The 13,581-nt window shown below is 35.1% G+C and overlaps 1 protein-coding gene across 1 annotated transcript; it reads left to right on the top strand.

The window, feature by feature from the left end:
• Positions 1–4,896: 4,896 nt before the first annotated feature.
• On the top strand, positions 4,897–6,672 carry LOC119912420 (endonuclease domain-containing 1 protein-like). Its single transcript, XM_038731620.1, has 2 exons — positions 4,897–5,327; positions 5,533–6,672. Exons 1-2 carry the CDS (start codon positions 5,034–5,036, stop codon positions 6,058–6,060), a joined length of 822 nt encoding a protein of 273 aa, XP_038587548.1. The 5' UTR covers positions 4,897–5,033; the 3' UTR covers positions 6,061–6,672.
• The last annotated feature ends 6,909 nt before the right edge of the window (positions 6,673–13,581 follow it).

Below are 13,581 nucleotides of genomic sequence, written 5' to 3'. Positions count from 1 at the left end.
GAAATACAAATACAGTAAACAAGACAAGGAAGAAATACAAATACAGTAAACAAGACAAGGAGGAAATACAAATACATTTACAGTAAACAAGACAAGGAGGAAATACAAACAAGAGAAGAAGGAAATACAAATACAGTAAACAAGACAAGGAGGAAATACAAATACAGTAAACAAGACAAGGAGGAAATACATTTACATTTACAGTAAACAAGACAAGGAGGAAATACAAATACAGTAAACAAGACAAGGAGGAAATACATTTACATTTACAGTAAACAAGACAAGGAGGAAATACAAATACAGTAAACAAGACAAGGAGGAAATACAAATACAGTAAACAAGACAAGAAGGAAATACAAATACAGTAAACAAGACAAGAAGGAAATACAAATACAAATACAGTAAACAAGACAAGGAGGAAATACATTTACATTCACAGTAAACAAGACAAGGAGGAAATACAAATACAAATACAGTAAACAAGACAAGGAGGAAATACAAATACATTTACAGTAAACAAGACAAGGAGGAAATACAAATACAGTAAACAAGACAAGAAGGAAATACAAATACAGTAAACAAGACAAGGAGGAAATACAAATACAGTAAACAAGACAAGGAGGAAATACAAATACAGTAAACAAGACAAGGAGGAAATACATTTACATTTACAGTAAACAAGACAAGGAGGAAATACAAATACAGTAAACAAGACAAGGAGGAAATACATTTACATTTACAGTAAACAAGACAAGGAGGAAATACAAATACAAATACAGTAAACAAGACAAGGAGGAAATACATTTACATTTACAGTAAACAAGACAAGGAGGAAATACAAATACAGTAAACAAGACAAGGAAGAAATACAAATACAGTAAACAAGACAAGGAGGAAATACAAATACATTTACAGTAAACAAGACAAGGAGGAAATACAAACAAGAGAAGAAGGAAATACAAATACAGTAAACAAGACAAGGAGGAAATACAAATACAGTAAACAAGACAAGGAGGAAATACATTTACATTTACAGTAAACAAGACAAGGAGGAAATACAAATACAGTAAACAAGACAAGGAGGAAATACATTTACATTTACAGTAAACAAGACAAGGAGGAAATACAAATACAGTAAACAAGACAAGGAGGAAATACAAATACAGTAAACAAGACAAGAAGGAAATACAAATACAGTAAACAAGACAAGAAGGAAATACAAATACAAATACAGTAAACAAGACAAGGAGGAAATACATTTACATTTACAGTAAACAAGACAAGGAGGAAATACAAATACAGTAAACAAGACAAGGAGGAAATACAAATACAGTAAACAAGACAAGGAGGAAATACATTTACATTTACAGTAAACAAGACAAGGAGGAAATACAAATACAAATACAGTAAACAAGACAAGGAGGAAATACAAATACATTTACAGTAAACAAGACAAGGAGGAAATACAAATACAAATACAGTAAACAAGACAAGGAGGAAATACAAATACATTTACAGTAAACAAGACAAGGAGGAAATACAAATACAGTAAACAAGACAAGAAGGAAATACAAATACAGTAAACAAGACAAGAAGGAAATACAAATACAGTAAACAAGACAAGGAGGAAATACAAATACAAATACAGTAAACAAGACAAGGAGGAAATACAAATACATTTACAGTAAACAAGACAAGGAGGAAATACAAATACATTTACAGTAAACAAGACAAGGAGGAAATACAAATACAGTAAACAAGACAAGGAGGAAATACATTTACAGTAAACAAGACAAGGAGGAAATACAAATACAGTAAACAAGACAAGGAGGAAATACAAATACATTTACAGTAAACAAGACAAGGAGGAAATACAAATACATTTACAGTAAACAAGACAAGGAGGAAATACAAATACATTTACAGTAAACAAGACAAGGAGGAAATACAAATACAGTAAACAAGACAAGAAGGAAATACAAATACAGTAAACAAGACAAGGAGGAAATACATTTACATTTACAGTAAACAAGACAAGGAGGAAATACAAATACAGTAAACAAGACAAGGAGGAAATACATTTACATTTACAGTAAACAAGACAAGGAGGAAATACAAATACAGTAAACAAGACAAGGAGGAAATACATTTACATTTACAGTAAACAAGACAAGGAGGAAATACAAATACAGTAAACAAGACAAGGAGGAAATACATTTACATTTACAGTAAACAAGACAAGGAGGAAATACAAATACAGTAAACAAGACAAGGAGGAAATACAAATACAAATACAGTAAACAAGACAAGGAGGAAATACATTTACATTTACAGTAAACAAGACAAGGAGGAAATACAAATACAGTAAACAAGACAAGAAGGAAATACAAATACAGTAAACAAGACAAGGAGGAAATACAAATACATTTACAGTAAACAAGACAAGGAGGAAATACAAATACAGTAAACAAGACAAGGAGGAAATACAAATACAGTAAACAAGACAAGAAGGAAATACAAATACAGTAAACAAGACAAGGAGGAAATACAAATACATTTACAGTAAACAAGACAAGGAGGAAATACAAATACAGTAAACAAGACAAGGAGGAAATACATTTACATTTACAGTAAACAAGACAAGGAGGAAATACAAATACAGTAAACAAGAAAAGGAGGAAATACAAATACAGTAAACAAGACAAGGAGGAAATACAAATACAGTAAACAAGACAAGGAGGAAATACATTTACATTTACAGTAAACAAGACAAGGAGGAAATACAAATACAGTAAACAAGACAAGGAGGAAATACAAATACAGTAAACAAGACAAGGAGGAAATACAAATACAAATACAGTAAACAAGACAAGGAGGAAATACATTTACATTTACAGTAAACAAGACAAGGAGGAAATACATTTACATTTACAGTAAACAAGACAAGGAGGAAATACAAATACAGTAAACAAGACAAGGAGGAAATACAAATACAGTAAACAAGACAAGGAGGAAATACAAATACATTTACAGTAAACAAGACAAGGAGGAAATACAAATACAAATACAGTAAACAAGACAAGGAGGAAATACATTTACATTTACAGTAAACAAGACAAGGAGGAAATACAAATACAGTAAACAAGACAAGAAGGAAATACAAATACAGTAAACAAGACAAGGAGGAAATACAAATACATTTACAGTAAACAAGACAAGGAGGAAATACAAATACAGTAAACAAGACAAGAAGGAAATACAAATACAGTAAACAAGACAAGGAGGAAATACAAATACAGTAAACAAGACAAGAAGGAAATACAAATACAGTAAACAAGACAAGGAGGAAATACAAATACAAATACAGTAAACAAGACAAGGAGGAAATACAAATACAAATACAGTAAACAAGACAAGGAGGAAATACATTTACATTTACAGTAAACAAGACAAGGAGGAAATACAAATACAGTAAACAAGACAAGGAGGAAATACAAATACATTTACAGTAAACAAGACAAGGAGGAAATACAAATACAAATACAGTAAACAAGACAAGGAGGAAATACATTTACATTTACAGTAAACAAGACAAGGAGGAAATACAAATACAGTAAACAAGACAAGAAGGAAATACAAATACAGTAAACAAGACAAGGAGGAAATACAAATACATTTACAGTAAACAAGACAAGGAGGAAATACAAATACAGTAAACAAGACAAGAAGGAAATACAAATACAGTAAACAAGACAAGGAGGAAATACAAATACAGTAAACAAGACAAGAAGGAAATACAAATACAGTAAACAAGACAAGGAGGAAATACAAATACAAATACAGTAAACAAGACAAGGAGGAAATACAAATACAAATACAGTAAACAAGACAAGGAGGAAATACATTTACATTTACAGTAAACAAGACAAGGAGGAAATACAAATACAGTAAACAAGACAAGGAGGAAATAATTGTTTTAATCTTGATGATTGCAGCTTACAGCTCATGGAAATCAGAAACCTTTTCTAGTTTCTTTACACGAGAAGTCCAATATTTCAATCCTTTCTTTGTTTTAATCTTGATGATTGCAGCTTACAGCTCATGGAAATCAGAAACCTTTTCTAGTTTCTTTACACGAGAAGTCCAATATTTCAATCCTTTCTTTGTTTTAATCTTGATGATTGCAGCTTACAGCTCATGGAAATCAGAAACCTTTTCTAGTTTCTTTACACGTGAAGTCAAATATTTCAATCCTTTCTTTGTTTTAATCTTGATGATTGCAGCTTACAGCTCATGGAAATCAGAAACCTTTTCTAGTCTCTTTACACGTGAAGTCCAATATTTCAATCCTTTCTTTGTTTTAATCTTGATGATTGCAGCTTACAGCTCATGGAAATCAGAAACCTTTTCTAGTTTCTTTACACGTGAAGTCAAATATTTCAATCCTTTCTTTGTTTTAATCTTGATGATTGCAGCTTACAGCTCATGGAAATCAGAAACCTTTTCTACAGTCATGCACTTCGGTTCAACGTGCACACACACAGGCGTGCCTTTGTTAACATGATAAGTCTGATTCCCTTCTTTGTGACGGTGAACGTCTTCTAGACAGAAAATATTTCAAGGAGGAAATACATTTACTGTAAACAAGACAAGGAGGAAATACATTTACTGTAAACAAGACAAGGAGGAAATACATTTACTGTAAACAAGACAAGGAGGAAATACATTTACTGTAAACAAGACAAGGAGGAAATACATTTACTGTAAACAAGACAAGGAGGAAATACATTTACTGTAACTGACACTCACAAAAGGGTGTGTGTGTGTGTGTGTGTGTGTGTTCCTGTGTGTGTGAGAGTATATAAAGCAGCGCTCTCCTCGCTCTCCTCGCTCGCTCTGCTCGCTCTCCTCGCTCTCCTCGCTCTCCTCGCTCTGCTCGCTCTCCTCGCTCTCCTCGCTCTGCTCGCTCTCCTCGCTCTCCTCACTCTCCTCTGAGCTGAGAGAAAACACTGCTCTTCATCCTCGTCACCATCATGAAGCTGATTGGTCTGCTGCTGCTGGGTCTCGTCTCATTGGTGGAGGGGGAGGTCGTCGCCTCCTTCGCTGTAACTTGTCCTGGCTTCTTCATAAAGGACCAGAATAGCAGACCCATCCCTCCCACTGTAGTGGGGTCAGCTTCAAGGTACCAGCAGATCTGTCAGAGGTACGGGAACCAGTACAGGTACGCCACTCTCTACGACACTCAGAACAGGATCCCTGTGTACTCTGCCTACATCTATTCTGGGTACGCCCCAACGGGCCCACACACATGGCTGATCGAGCCTCAGGTGGGTTTGTTACCATGTTTTGTTTTGTTTCCTGCTTTATCTTGTTAGTGCTGATATAACCTGGAGATGCGTGTTTCCACTACCAGTAATGACCACCTGCTTTACTCCACCAATGATTCATAGAGGTAAAATTCAACAAAGTGTAGAACACATCTGACCTTTCTGACTCTCTCCTGCCCTCTTCTGTCTGCAATCTGAACCGCAGCTCGATGGCGTGAACCTGCCAGAGATGACCACTGATGGAAACATATTAATGCTTCCACATCAGGCTGTTAACCAGGACTATGCAAAGTCAGGTTACAACAGGGGTCACCTGTACCCCAAATGCCACAACTGTAAGCAGGACCAGACCGAGTCCACCTACACCCTCACCAACGCTGCTCCACAGACAGGAGAAGACAACAGACGGTGGTTCAACCAGGTGGAGAGGATAGTAGATCAGAGTATTAAAACAGTGTGTAGCGCAAACACAGCCCATGTGGTTACTGGGGTCATTCCAGGGAACATCAGTATGAATCGTAGAGTGAATATTCCCAGTTATTACTGGACAGCTTTCTGTTGTAGAAACAGGAACAGCCAGAATCAATTTATCTCAGAGGGCTACAGGCTGCAGATGACTGGAGGTGGGACTGCAACGGCTACAACTCATTCATTAACTGGACTGAATGCTGCTCTTACAGGAATGTACGGCCTTCAATTCCAGGTGTTTGGTACGATTCCAGGCTGTTCTTAAAGCAACACCCACATACAGGCGTCTCGCAGTAGAAGTGGAGGTGGGATGTGAAACCTTTCTAATAAGAGTGACTGAATACAGGAAGATGGTAAAAGGCCACCTGCACAAAGAGCTGCTTTAGAAAGTCCCTAATTCATTTTACTAAGAGCGACCTTTGATAGAGAAATGTGAGAGTTCTGTAAGCATTAGATGTTTGATTTAAAGTGTTTGTTTAGCCAGAAAACATGTTCTTGACCTTCTGGTGAAATTTAAGACTAGATCACTCAAAACATATAAAACCAATGTAGCCACACAGTTTTCCAGTCCGAGCCAGAGAGGCTGCGGTCAGCGAGCGTGGAGGAGGAGGTCAGACTGAGGATTGTAAAGGTTTGTGAACTGCATCACTTCCTCTGAGCCTGCGGAGACCTAACTCAGGTTGCTGTTCTTCTAACAGTGTAAAAGTCTTTCTCTCATTGAGCGTTGATGGCATCCATAACTGCTGTCTGTCTTACAAAGCGTTTATGATGCTGTGTGTTCAGCAGCTGGAGTTCATTGGTTTCACCTCCTCCTTTCACAATAATATAGATTTAAACCTGTTTCATTTCCTGTAATAAATGTTTCATTGATCACCAAGTTCTGTCTGAGAGGATTTATTTAAAGCAGGAAACAAGGGAGCTGCTGCTGAACATGTCTGACTGACTTTAACTATTAATAATCTAAATAAATATCAGAGTTACAGTCGTCTGTATGAAGTGTAAAGAGATGAACTCAGTCTGCTGCTGCTGAACATGTCTGACTGACTTTAACTATTAATAATCTAAATAAATATCAGAGTTACAGTCGTCTGTATGAAGTGTAAAGAGATGAACTCAGTCTGCTGCTGCTGAACATGTCTGACTGACTTTAACTATTAATAATCTAAATAAATATCAGAGTTACAGTCGTCTGTATGAAGTGTAAAGAGATGAACTCAGTCTGCTGCTGCTGAACATGTCTGACTGACTTTAACTATTAATAATCTAAATAAATATCAGAGTTACAGTCGTCTGTATGAAGTGTAAAGAGATGAACTCAGTCTGCTGCTGCTGAACATGTCTGACTGACTTTAACTATTAATAATCTAAATAAATATCAGAGTTACAGTCGTCTGTATGAAGTGTAAAGAGATGAACTCAGCCTGCTGCTGCTGAACATGTCTGACTGACTTTAACTATTAATAATCTAAATAAATATCAGAGTTACAGTCGTCTGTATGAAGTGTAAAGAGATGAACTCAGTCTGCTGCTGCTGAACATGTCTGACTGACTTTAACTATTAATAATCTAAATAAATATCAGAGTTACAGTCGTCTGTATGAAGTGTAAAGAGATGAACTCAGTCTGCTGCTGCTGAACATGTCTGACTGACTTTAACTATTAATAATCTAAATAAATATCAGAGTTACAGTCGTCTGTATGAAGTGTAAAGAGATGAACTCAGTCTGCTGCTGAACATGTCTGACTGACTTTAACTATTAATAATCTAAATAAATATCAGAGTTACAGTCGTCTGTATGAAGTGTAAAGAGATGAACTCAGTCTGCTGCTGAACATGTCTGACTGACTTTAACTATTAATAATCTAAATAAATATCAGAGTTACAGTCGTCTGTATGAAGTGTAAAGAGATGAACTCAGTCTGCTGCTGCTGAACATGTCTGACTGACTTTAACTATTAATAATCTAAATAAATATCAGAGTTACAGTCGTCTGTATGAAGTGTAAAGAGATGAACTCAGTCTGCTGCTGCTGAACATGTCTGACTGACTTTAACTATTAATAATCTAAATAAATATCAGAGTTACAGTCGTCTGTATGAAGTGTAAAGAGATGAACTCAGTCTGCTGCTGAACATGTCTGACTGACTTTAACTATTAATAATCTAAATAAATATCAGAGTTACAGTCGTCTGTATGAAGTGTAAAGAGATGAACTCAGTCTGCTGCTGCTGAACATGTCTGACTGACTTTAACTATTAATAATCTAAATAAATATCAGAGTTACAGTCGTCTGTATGAAGTGTAAAGAGATGAACTCAGTCTGCTGCTGAACATGTCTGACTGACTTTAACTATTAATAATCTAAATAAATATCAGAGTTACAGTCGTCTGTATGAAGTGTAAAGAGATGAACTCAGCCTGCTGCTGCTGAACATGTCTGACTGACTTTAACTATTAATAATCTAAATAAATATCAGAGTTACAGTCGTCTGTATGAAGTGTAAAGAGATGAACTCAGTCTGCTGCTGCTGAACATGTCTGACTGACTTTAACTATTAATAATCTAAATAAATATCAGAGTTACAGTCGTCTGTATGAAGTGTAAAGAGATGAACTCAGTCTGCTGCTGCTGAACATGTCTGACTGACTTTAACTATTAATAATCTAAATAAATATCAGAGTTACAGTCGTCTGTATGAAGTGTAAAGAGATGAACTCAGTCTGCTGCTGAACATGTCTGACTGACTTTAACTATTAATAATCTAAATAAATATCAGAGTTACAGTCGTCTGTATGAAGTGTAAAGAGATGAACTCAGCCTGCTGCTGCTGAACATGTCTGACTGACTTTAACTATTAATAATCTAAATAAATATCAGAGTTACAGTCGTCTGTATGAAGTGTAAAGAGATGAACTCAGTCTGCTGCTGAACATGTCTGACTGACTTTAACTATTAATAATCTAAATAAATATCAGAGTTACAGTCGTCTGTATGAAGTGTAAAGAGATGAACTCAGTCTGCTGCTGCTGAACATGTCTGACTGACTTTAACTATTAATAATCTAAATAAATATCAGAGTTACAGTCGTCTGTATGAAGTGTAAAGAGATGAACTCAGTCTGCTGCTGAACATGTCTGACTGACTTTAACTATTAATAATCTAAATAAATATCAGAGTTACAGTCGTCTGTATGAAGTGTAAAGAGATGAACTCAGTCTGCTGCTGCTGAACATGTCTGACTGACTTTAACTATTAATAATCTAAATAAATATCAGAGTTACAGTCGTCTGTATGAAGTGTAAAGAGATGAACTCAGTCTGCTGCTGCTGAACATGTCTGACTGACTTTAACTATTAATAATCTAAATAAATATCAGAGTTACAGTCGTCTGTATGAAGTGTAAAGAGATGAACTCAGTCTGCTGCTGAACATGTCTGACTGACTTTAACTATTAATAATCTAAATAAATATCAGAGTTACAGTCGTCTGTATGAAGTGTAAAGAGATGAACTCAGTCTGCTGCTGCTGAACATGTCTGACTGACTTTAACTATTAATAATCTAAATAAATATCAGAGTTACAGTCGTCTGTATGAAGTGTAAAGAGATGAACTCAGCCTGCTGCTGCTGAACATGTCTGACTGACTTTAACTATTAATAATCTAAATAAATATCAGAGTTACAGTCGTCTGTATGAAGTGTAAAGAGATGAACTCAGCCTGCTGCTGAACATGTCTGACTGACTTTAACTATTAATAATCTAAATAAATATCAGAGTTACAGTCGTCTGTATGAAGTGTAAAGAGATGAACTCAGCCTGCTGCTGCTGAACATGTCTGACTGACTTTAACTATTAATAATCTAAATAAATATCAGAGTTACAGTCGTCTGTATGAAGTGTAAAGAGATGAACTCAGTCTGCTGCTGCTGAACATGTCTGACTGACTTTAACTATTAATAATCTAAATAAATATCAGAGTTACAGTCGTCTGTATGAAGTGTAAAGAGATGAACTCAGCCTGCTGCTGAACATGTCTGACTGACTTTAACTATTAATAATCTAAATAAATATCAGAGTTACAGTCGTCTGTATGAAGTGTAAAGAGATGAACTCAGCCTGCTGCTGCTGAACATGTCTGACTGACTTTAACTATTAATAATCTAAATAAATATCAGAGTTACAGTCGTCTGTATGAAGTGTAAAGAGATGAACTCAGTCTGCTGCTGAACATGTCTGACTGACTTTAACTATTAATAATCTAAATAAATATCAGAGTTACAGTCGTCTGTATGAAGTGTAAAGAGATGAACTCAGCCTGCTGCTGCTGAACATGTCTGACTGACTTTAACTATTAATAATCTAAATAAATATCAGAGTTACAGTCGTCTGTATGAAGTGTAAAGAGATGAACTCAGTCTGCTGCTGCTGAACATGTCTGACTGACTTTAACTATTAATAATCTAAATAAATATCAGAGTTACAGTCGTCTGTATGAAGTGTAAAGAGATGAACTCAGTCTGCTGCTGCTGAACATGTCTGACTGACTTTAACTATTAATAATCTAAATAAATATCAGAGTTACAGTCGTCTGTATGAAGTGTAAAGAGATGAACTCAGCCTGCTGCTGAACATGTCTGACTGACTTTAACTATTAATAATCTAAATAAATATCAGAGTTACAGTCGTCTGTATGAAGTGTAAAGAGATGAACTCAGCCTGCTGCTGAACATGTCTGACTGACTTTAACTATTAATAATCTAAATAAATATCAGAGTTACAGTCGTCTGTATGAAGTGTAAAGAGATGAACTCAGTCTGCTGCTGCTGAACATGTCTGACTGACTTTAACTATTAATAATCTAAATAAATATCAGAGTTACAGTCGTCTGTATGAAGTGTAAAGAGATGAACTCAGTCTGCTGCTGCTGAACATGTCTGACTGACTTTAACTATTAATAATCTAAATAAATATCAGAGTTACAGTCGTCTGTATGAAGTGTAAAGAGATGAACTCAGTCTGCTGCTGAACATGTCTGACTGACTTTAACTATTAATAATCTAAATAAATATCAGAGTTACAGTCGTCTGTATGAAGTGTAAAGAGATGAACTCAGTCTGCTGCTGCTGAACATGTCTGACTGACTTTAACTATTAATAATCTAAATAAATATCAGAGTTACAGTCGTCTGTATGAAGTGTAAAGAGATGAACTCAGTCTGCTGCTGAACATGTCTGACTGACTTTAACTATTAATAATCTAAATAAATATCAGAGTTACAGTCGTCTGTATGAAGTGTAAAGAGATGAACTCAGTCTGCTGCTGAACATGTCTGACTGACTTTAACTATTAATAATCTAAATAAATATCAGAGTTACAGTCGTCTGTATGAAGTGTAAAGAGATGAACTCAGTCTGCTGCTGAACATGTCTGACTGACTTTAACTATTAATAATCTAAATAAATATCAGAGTTACAGTCGTCTGTATGAAGTGTAAAGAGATGAACTCAGTCTGCTGCTGAACATGTCTGACTGACTTTAACTATTAATAATCTAAATAAATATCAGAGTTACAGTCGTCTGTATGAAGTGTAAAGAGATGAACTCAGTCTGCTGCTGCTGAACATGTCTGACTGACTTTAACTATTAATAATCTAAATAAATATCAGAGTTACAGTCGTCTGTATGAAGTGTAAAGAGATGAACTCAGTCTGCTGCTGAACATGTCTGACTGACTTTAACTATTAATAATCTAAATAAATATCAGAGTTACAGTCGTCTGTATGAAGTGTAAAGAGATGAACTCAGTCTGCTGCTGCTGAACATGTCTGACTGACTTTAACTATTAATAATCTAAATAAATATCAGAGTTACAGTCGTCTGTATGAAGTGTAAAGAGATGAACTCAGTCTGCTGCTGAACATGTCTGACTGACTTTAACTATTAATAATCTAAATAAATATCAGAGTTACAGTCGTCTGTATGAAGTGTAAAGAGATGAACTCAGTCTGCTGCTGCTGAACATGTCTGACTGACTTTAACTATTAATAATCTAAATAAATATCAGAGTTACAGTCGTCTGTATGAAGTGTAAAGAGATGAACTCAGTCTGCTGCTGCTGAACATGTCTGACTGACTTTAACTATTAATAATCTAAATAAATATCAGAGTTACAGTCGTCTGTATGAAGTGTAAAGAGATGAACTCAGCCTGCTGCTGCTGAACATGTCTGACTGACTTTAACTATTAATAATCTAAATAAATATCAGAGTTACAGTCGTCTGTATGAAGTGTAAAGAGATGAACTCAGCCTGCTGCTGAACATGTCTGACTGACTTTAACTATTAATAATCTAAATAAATATCAGAGTTACAGTCGTCTGTATGAAGTGTAAAGAGATGAACTCAGTCTGCTGCTGAACATGTCTGACTGACTTTAACTATTAATAATCTAAATAAATATCAGAGTTACAGTCGTCTGTATGAAGTGTAAAGAGATGAACTCAGTCTGCTGCTGCTGAACATGTCTGACTGACTTTAACTATTAATAATCTAAATAAATATCAGAGTTACAGTCGTCTGTATGAAGTGTAAAGAGATGAACTCAGTCTGCTGCTGCTGAACATGTCTGACTGACTTTAACTATTAATAATCTAAATAAATATCAGAGTTACAGTCGTCTGTATGAAGTGTAAAGAGATGAACTCAGCCTGCTGCTGCTGAACATGTCTGACTGACTTTAACTATTAATAATCTAAATAAATATCAGAGTTACAGTCGTCTGTATGAAGTGTAAAGAGATGAACTCAGCCTGCTGCTGCTGAACATGTCTGACTGACTTTAACTATTAATAATCTAAATAAATCAGAGTTACAGTCGTCTGTATGAAGTGTAAAGAGATGAACTCAGCCTGCTGCTGAACATGTCTGACTGACTTTAACTATTAATAATCTAAATAAATATCAGAGTTACAGTCGTCTGTATGAAGTGTAAAGAGATGAACTCAGCCTGCTGCTGCTGAACATGTCTGACTGACTTTAACTATTAATAATCTAAATAAATATCAGAGTTACAGTCGTCTGTATGAAGTGTAAAGAGATGAACTCACATGTATGTTTTGATTTTCAAGTGCCTGAATTTCTCCCATATTCTGGGTTCCAGAGAAGTTCTGTTAAAAACACGTTTCCAGATGATCAGCTATGACACATTACCACACTGAGATATGTAGTCACCAGTATTTATTTGTTATTGTTTAATACAACCAACTCAAAATTGTTTTTAGCTGTATCTATTTTTCTCTTAATTTTCCTACATGTAAAAAAAAGGTTTGTCCTGCATGAAAACAAAAAAGTATTTAACTCCTGTGATTTTGTCTGAAATCTGTTTTTTACCTGTTTACAGATAACTACTTTGAATTGAATCTGATAAATATAATAATATATTCATCAACATTTTAATTATAGTGTTTTTATTATGTGACTAACAGCTAACCACTAAGTACAGAAACAACATTTGATTTTGGACGGCTGACATTCACTTCAGGACGGTTCAAATAGTTTTTCAGGACGGAGGTGAAAAGAGTAGGACCCTGTCCTACAGACTGGTAGAATAAGAGACTAAAGGACATCCTTTTATTTCAGATTCTACAATAATATTAAAAATACATTTATTTGATGGCACCTTTCATGGCGCTCAAGTCACCTTACAACAAGAAGCATTTTGGATGAGTAGCAGTCGGTGAATAAGTTTGTTCGGGATTCCCGCTAAAATTGCATTGCAGTAATCGAT

Source organism: Micropterus salmoides, unplaced genomic scaffold, assembly GCF_014851395.1.
Source record: "Micropterus salmoides isolate LMB-PRFRI ecotype aquatic unplaced genomic scaffold, ASM1485139v1 Ms_hic_scaffold_2, whole genome shotgun sequence".
In the NCBI taxonomy this organism is placed as follows: Eukaryota; Metazoa; Chordata; class Actinopteri; order Centrarchiformes; family Centrarchidae; genus Micropterus; species Micropterus salmoides.
The sequence above is the reverse complement of the archived record's forward strand: the minus strand, read 5'-3'. Positions and strand labels throughout refer to the sequence as shown.

What these genes read in the sequence shown, in the direction of transcription:
- LOC119912420 (XM_038731620.1), top strand. Translation starts at nt 5,034, where the DNA reads ATGAAGCTGATTGGTCTGCTGCTGCTGGGTCTCGTCTCATTGGTGGAG. An exon ending in CATGGCTGATCGAGCCTCAG is followed by an intron (nt 5,328 to 5,532) that starts GTGGGTTTGTTA and finishes TCTGAACCGCAG; the next exon opens with CTCGATGGCGTGAACCTGCC.